Source organism: Indicator indicator, chromosome 10 (genome assembly GCF_027791375.1).
Source record: "Indicator indicator isolate 239-I01 chromosome 10, UM_Iind_1.1, whole genome shotgun sequence".
Lineage (NCBI taxonomy): Eukaryota > Metazoa > Chordata > Aves > Piciformes > Indicatoridae > Indicator > Indicator indicator.
Window position 1 is genome coordinate 18856967 of NC_072019.1, and position 7593 is coordinate 18864559.

A 7593-nucleotide genomic window follows, 5' to 3' on the forward strand; every position below is an offset into this window, starting at 1 on the left:
ACCTGCGGTGTAAAAAACATGCTTGAATCCAGGCCTAGGACATACACGGGATCTGGCAAATAAGCATCTTCATTTTCACCTTGTTTTGCATTTACCTCTGATACTGAATCCACCCATACAGTGTGACCTCTTGTCCCACATGAGCAGGGCGCAGCTCTCCACAAGTGCTGGTCCGAGCGACAAAGCTGTTGAAGTCTTGAATAAAAATAATCCATTACTTTGTAGCAATTGCAGACAGGCAAGACAGACTTCCCAATACCAACATAGCTTAGACATACACAAAGAAATCACTCCATGTTATCCCAAATACAACTGCTTTAAGACATTAGAACATAAATATGGCATTAAATTATTCTAAACATGTTTTTAAGAGGAATTATTTCTATGCCTTAGTCAAACTTTCAGACAGAAAACTGAACACCATCTTGTTGCAAGCTGCTGCCCCATAAATTTCATAGGAAAGACAAGGGAAAGCTTCAGTCCTGAGGCATACTGACAATTCCACACTTGAATCTAGAAAGCACAGCAGAAAGTGAGCTTGACAAGCCAGGACTAAAACATACTGACAACCACCTTCGTGGGCGTAATTGAGCAGTTTCCTGCTGGCAACTACCACTAAAATACTTGAAACCAATTATAGAACACTTTCCACAGACCCGAGTGTGCCTGGCATTATGACTTCGTTTAAAAAGCCAATCAGACCATTTACAAAATATGCTAGAAGATTCAGTTTGCAAGGAGAAATTTGCAGGATGCCATTACCTAGGCATATATATAAATAGATGAACTAATCTTCATTGCTACCTTTACTACAGCCTTTATAATTCAATGAGTAAAGCAGAGGGCACTAAGGTTTGTTTCCCATTATGTTAGGCATTCAGCAACCTGATGTTTACAGATTGTATGTCAGAGAAGGAAGAAGGCCAAAAGCAAAGTAAAAGATCAGGAGGGGAGAAAAAAAAATAAAAATCGGTTTCAATATACTCTGAATCACAAGATGCTAGAAGTCATTATAAAACGACGATTTAGAGAAGACATTTAAAAGTGATTCAGGGAAAACAACTTCTCGTGAGTGTGCCCTTAATCACCTCCACAGACTACCCTGACCTGGGTGTCTGGGAGGAATAAACAACCAAAATTCACGAGGGTGGCCGGGATAAGACAAACGCTTCTCTCTCACCTGGAGCCGCTGGGGCTACGGCAGAGGCCGCCCGGTGCAGGGCCCGCCAGCAGCCCGGCCAGGCCACTAAGAGCAGAGCTCTGGGCAGCAGGCGGGGAAGTGCCATCCTACAGCCTACACCTGAACCAGAAACAAGAGAACCGTCACAAGCCCGCGCACGTTGTAGATGAAAGACAAAGGAGGGCAGGCGCCAGCCCCTCAGCCTCTCCCTTCAGGCGCCGCTCTGACCCAGAGGCCTTATAGCCAAGGCCGGCAGGGGTCGAAAGGCCCCAGCTACAGCAGACGGATCACCTGCAACTAAATCTCGCATCCCTGGGCTTATCAGGGAAAGGTCTCCTCACCCTGAGCTGCAGCCGGGTGACAAAGCCAAAACGACTCCACTAGCAGCTTCCAGCTTTGACTTCCGCCCGACACAAGCATGGCGGAGGGGGTGACGCTGACTCGGCGCGCCGCGCCGCAGTGCCTGACGGGAAGGCAGTTCAAACGTCGCCCGGCGGGAGAGGCGCTGGGGTTGTCTCTGGCTATGGAGTCGGCGGACGTGGCGGTGCGGACGCTGCCCAGCATCGGACGCCTGTCGCGGGGGCCGCCGTTCGGGCAGGCTCACGGGTGGTTCGGGCTCAGCCTCAGCGGCCAGCCGCTCCCGCCGGCGCCGCGTTCCGAGGTACGATCACGGCGGTGGTGGTGATGATGAGGCCGGGGCCTATCTGTCTCCTCAGCCGGGCCGCCCCACCGGCTCTTGTCCCTCGGCCGAGCCCGCTCCCCTTCCCTTCCCCGTGTCTGCGGGATTCACGACTGTCGCCTTCCGCTCTTCATCGCTCTTGCAGCAGGCAAATCGCCTCAGCTCGGGCGTGGACCCTGCCGGCAGCGACCCGGGATGTACGCCCCTTTGGAAGCCCTGAAGGGTGAAGCTAGGCATGTTCGTTTGGGTTAGTATTTCTTAACGTATTCGTTTTTTAGCAAAATGCAGGTCCCCAGAGAACAGCGTTTCTACTGCGCAAACGCTGGACACTCTACAGCGTGACTCCTCTGTACAAGTTCTCCGACGCCCACCTGAGGGGTTACTCCAGGCTGCTGAGTGCTTTCATTGCTGCCGAGAAGAAGAAAGGGCTGGCTGTGGAAATAGGAGTTGAGCTGGACATCAAAGTGGCTATTTCTAGCCTTCCAGATTTGAAAGGTAGTGATCAAGACCACGCTGCGATTCTCGTGCAGGTAAGGAGCCCTACTTGCAGTTTTGGTAATTGTGACTTGCACTTAGCTAGTTGCTTTTGTTGTCATAAAATGCTCTCTTAAAACAAAACTAAACCCTAGCTGTACGGAATAACTACTACACTATCTCTTGAGATTTAATGAAAGTAAATCCTTTCTATTCTTAGCTGGAACAGAACATCTCATAAGCAATGAGGGCCTTGAGCAACCTGATGTAGTGGAAGGTGTTCTTGCCCATGGTAACAGGGTTGAAACTAGATGATCTTGAAGGTCCCTTTCAACCCAAACCATTCTATGATAATGGGTATGATTGCAATTTTGAGCTCAGCTCTTTGAAGAGATCAGAGTAAAGACTACACATACCACTCTGTCTCATTTTTTAGTTCAGCTGTCAATTTACTTTAAGACTTTGGAACAGGTTATTTAGCTTCCAGGAGAAAGTTGGTATAATCCTACCTCCTGGCCTTGGCCATTGCTGAGGTCTGGAATGGTTTTGAAATGCTTTGCCTCAAGTGCTGCTGAAACACCAAGTTCAGTATGGCAATAGCTCTGCTGAATTAAGCAGCATTAACTCAGGTCTTAGGACTGTTCTTAATGAAGTGAAAAATGCTTTTCCCACTGTTTCAACAGAATTGCACAGGTCTCTTAATGATGCAACAGATAAGACTGTATGAGCTTTACAGAAAAGAATGTTGCAGGAGAGGTCCTGAGAAAAACCTTCTACCAAATGCTTGTAATTATGTAACAAATAAGTCTTCTGCTAGGAAAAAAAATCAAATTTGCTCTGTATCATTCAATTGCTTTTTTTTTTCCCTATCCTAGCTTTTATCAAGATCCCCAGCTTCCTCCAAAAACTCTGAAGACAAATTGTTATGGTCAGGATTGTTCTGCTGTGTGTCTGGAGATGATCTTAATGAGAACGTGCCTGAGGATTTCACTTGTTTACCTCTGTTTCTCACTCATGGGGCAGAGAGTTACACATCCGTTGTTGGAAGTTGGTTTCAGAAGACTTTTGACTGCTGCTTCCGCCGTTTAGCCATCAGCCCTCTCAGTCTCAGCTGGATGGCAGCTATGTGGACAGGAAGCAAAGTGGACAAAACTGCATCTGCCATTGAACTCGTTTTTTCTGTCCCCTGCTTACCCCAGCCTCTGGACATTTCATATGCCATTCACTCTGAGGATGCAAAAGCTCTGTGGGACACAGTCCAAAAAACTCCAGGAGAGATCACTCAAGAAGAAGTGGATATCTTTATGGATTGCCTTTACTCCCACTTCCACAGACACTTTAAGATCCGCTTGTCAGCAACAAAACTGGTGACAGTTTCTACATCAATTGCCTCAGCACACTGTCATGGGACTATAAAGGTGAGGTTTTGAGTAGTGTGTTATCCTAACTAATGCTGGACAATACCCAATAGTTCTACCTGTCTAGAAATTACTTTTAAAAATGAAGGGTTTATGTTTCTTGTGCCTGATTTCCTACAAGAAGCTGTTAAACCCTCTGCTTTTATTACTCATATTTGGCTCTGGTGTTGAGACAGCTATCTACAGTATTTTGCCAATATGTTACAGCAAAAGCTACTAACCCAAGTCATGGGGCAGGAATAGGTGTGTTAGGTGTGGTCTGAACAAGAAAGTTTCTTTGCCTGTTGCCCAAGATTTAGGCTTTGAAAGATCCCAAACTTAATGATTTTTTTAAGTTCTTTTATTGGCTTTCTACTATTTCACTTAAGATACAAGTGGAAGTCAAATGTAATTAACCTGCTCTATAAAAGTAACTGATGTGTAGGTGAGCCAAGTGACAAAAGATGACCTTAAGAGTCAAAAGATCCTGCTTGAAACTACTCCACTTGCAACCCTTTTCATAAAGGTGCTACCTGTAGAGGGATCTATAATATCCTCTCAAATCAGGGAGGATTAATCCTTCTTGAAGTTTCTTCAAGCAATACCAAATAGTCTTCTGAGATAAAAAGCAGTTTGTGCAATTGCTTAATTCTACTTTTGTCTTGCTTAGATCTATTCTGGGCAGAGAGGGAATGTTAGAGGCTGCAACTGGGACCTCACACATACAGTTTTCTTGGAGCATGAGTTTATCAAATGACAGAAAGTCAGCATTGCTGGGAACGTTTCTTAATTCCAGCCTTCAACAGGGCAATTGCAAACCACTACATGTTAGTGTTGCATTGCTTGCTTTTGCCTGCAGCAGTTTAGAACTGCCTAAAATGACTTTATATTGCAGGTTAGTAAACACAAGAGATGCTCAGCTGAGTAAGCTTTCAGATGAAGGGTTAGAGTCTGAAAAGGCAGTTACAGCTCTTCCATAATGGGGATCTTGAGTTTGAGTCAGGAATATAGTCAGTGTGGGAAAGGAGGGATATTCAAGGAAGCTAGCTTGGTGTCCTCTTCCTGGCCTTTCTAGAGGAGACAGGTAGCCAAAGTGCTAGGATTCTCACCTTCCAGAAAGGTGCATCAGAGCATTTCTTTCTACCCTACTTCACATGGGACAGGAGCAGAAGTCAGAGAAATCTGAAAGGAGGAGGGTGCAGGCACTTGTGTTTTCTTCATATCCAGAGTCAAAATAGCAACAAAAGCTCCTTGCAAAGAACAGGGAAGCTGACTAACCACACAGAATGTTTGGTAGTTGGTTTCCAACCACTTAAGGGTGTGGAAAGCTGGTAACTACAACTTTTCTTTTGACATGTGCTTTTTCTCCTCTCTTGCAGTTTCTCCAAAGCCAATACCTAACTGGGGTGCTGATGCTACTGACAGAACTAGCAATCTCTCAGATACAGTGAGAGTCATTTCAGCAAATCTTCACTCTGGAAAGGCTTCCTGGGGGAAGGGGTCTGCTGAGAAACTGACTGGCAACTCACTCCTGCAGCATCTTCTTGCCTTTCATGCTGGTTGTTCAACACTGGACTAACTCCTGCACTCAACTCTGTAACTAGCTGCAATGCAACATCACGCAGAGCGCAAGTTTTGCCCTGAAGCAGGGCTACAGTACAAACCTCTGTTTCCTAAGCACTTCTTGTTTTATCATAGTCACTGTCTATTCATCTGTAGCTATCAGCCAGGGGCTAGCAGACTTTGCAACTTAGCAACAGGCATTTTTGTTTTTTCAAATAGGAGGTTGGTTCTTTCTTAACCAGAAAGCCTAAGCTACACAGACATTAGACTCAGCTAAAGTGTGACTAGTCCTGAGCCAGTCCAAAGCATACCTGAAACGGGGTGCATGGCTTACATCAAGCTTCCTTTCTAGCTTCCAAAGGCTATGAAATCCCAGCTGGGCTAAAGCAAACACCATGACAACTGCCTGTTTGGTGCTCCCAGCTAAGTTAATAGATAGGGAAGCGTGGTCTGTGTAGGAGAAAATAACTTTTACTGTTCTTTGCCTGATGTTTGTTATCTTGGATGTAATCTTGTAAACCAGAGCTCAAGGTACTGAAATTTTATCCTACAGCTCTCCCTTCTACAGCAGGTAGTACCTGGCTCTATTAAAGATTTTTATACTACAACACTAAATTGTTTGCCACCTTTTGCAAACAGAGCAAACACCACCTATGCTTAATTATATAGTTAGATGATGCTTACTTCCAACTATTAAATAATTCTGTGAGCAGCAGAATTTAGAGCCTAGTTTCCTTCACACTTGTGCAGCCTTCTTTGCCCAGCTACACGGTTTTAGGATTTGTCAGCTGTGACTAAAAGCATTCTTCATTCTTCTCCCTGGCAATGGTGAGAGGAACCAGCCACAAAGATCATGTAACTGCCTCACATGCCATAATTGCATGGCCAGTTCTTAATCTACTTTTAATAATCCATTTGCAGAATTAGCCAGAGAAACAGGCACTTGGTTTCAGTTTTATTACTTGAAGACAGATTATTTTTGCATGCAAAGGCTGCAGTTTCTGAAGTGATAACTCTTAACCTTGGTAGAAGCAGCTAACCAATCCTCTGAAGGTCTTGACAGCTCAGTAGATATTTAAACTATCACTTCTGGTGCTTCAGTTCCATTTTATGAAACAAAGTTTGCTATCTCAATTTAGTGACCACTGAGTAAAGCAGGAGGAAGAGTTCTAATATAACTGGTGCCTGCCTATACTTGATTTGAAAACAGGACTGTTATACCTACAGGTTACCTTTAAATCTAATGCTCAGCTCCTTCCAGCAAATCCACATAAATCTCTTAAAAAAAAAAAAAAAAAATCAAATTCCATATAGCATTTTCCTTGCCTTAACGACACAGACTAGCATGTGAAACTCTAGTGGAACATGTATATGACCTGCAACCAGACTCAGCTTTCACAAGTGATGTGTTGCTATGTCCCTGTGGTAGCTACTGCAGCCCAGCTGTAACATTTTGCTGGAGTCAAAAACTATTTTCATTTATTTGCAAGCTAGGGTATAGCCCACAGGGGTAAGTGCAGTTAAGTGAACAGAGCTAGATTTAGCCCCTCATTTAGCCACAGAAATGATTAAGGGAGTGGGACATCTTCCTTTCGAGGAGACACTGAGGGAGCTGGGGCTCCTTAGAGGAATCTAAGGGGTGACCTCATTCATGTTTATAAATATATAAAGGGTGAGTGCCAAGAAGATGGAGTTAGGCTCCTCTTGGTGATGTCCTATGATAGGACAAGGGGCAATGGGTGAAATTTGAGGCAGAGGAAGTTCCATAGCAACATGAGGAAAAAGTTTTTCACTGTGACAGTAATGAAACACTGGAACAGGCTGCCCAGGGGTGTTGTGGAGTCTCTCTCTCTGGAGATATTCAAAACCCAGCTGGATGGGTTCCTGTGTGAGCTGGTATAGGTGATCCTGCTCTGGCAGCAGGCTTTGACTAGATCTTTTGAGGTTCCTTCTAGCCCCTAACATTCTGTGATTGTGCTGATGCTTTCTTCCAGAAAAAGCTAGTTCTAAATGATGTGCTTCTAACACTAATCAGCAGGGATTTAAGCCAGTTTTACTTGGACTGGTATCTAAAAACCCCCAACATCTGTGTCCACACAAACTATACAAAAGCAGAGTCCACTACTTTCACCCAAAGGAACAAACAAATAACAGCATAAAAGAAATTTATTAAGATAGCACTATTTATACAAGTTACTCATGCTAGAAAAAAGCATAAATGATACATGTAAACATTTGTTTACAGAATACTTGTTTTCCTTTTAAAGGTGCAAATGATCTTCATATGTAAACACAAGAAT

The 7593-nt window shown here is 44.3% G+C and overlaps 1 protein-coding gene across 1 annotated transcript; it reads left to right on the forward strand.

The window, feature by feature from the left end:
- Positions 1-1598: 1598 nt before the first annotated feature.
- Positions 1599-5181, forward strand: CENPL (centromere protein L). Its single transcript, XM_054384537.1, has 4 exons — positions 1599-1841; positions 2138-2389; positions 3209-3751; positions 5110-5181. The coding sequence occupies exons 1-4, from the start codon at positions 1599-1601 to the stop codon at positions 5179-5181; spliced, it is 1110 nt and encodes a 369-aa protein (XP_054240512.1).
- Positions 5182-7593: the final 2412 nt, after the last annotated feature.

What these genes read in the sequence shown, in the direction of transcription:
- CENPL (XM_054384537.1), top strand. Translation starts at nt 1,599, where the DNA reads ATGGCGGAGGGGGTGACGCTGACTCGGCGCGCCGCGCCGCAGTGCCTG. An exon ending in CGCCGGCGCCGCGTTCCGAG is followed by an intron (nt 1,842 to 2,137) that starts GTACGATCACGG and finishes TTCGTTTTTTAG; the next exon opens with CAAAATGCAGGTCCCCAGAG. An exon ending in ACTGTCATGGGACTATAAAG is followed by an intron (nt 3,752 to 5,109) that starts GTGAGGTTTTGA and finishes CCTCTCTTGCAG; the next exon opens with TTTCTCCAAAGCCAATACCT.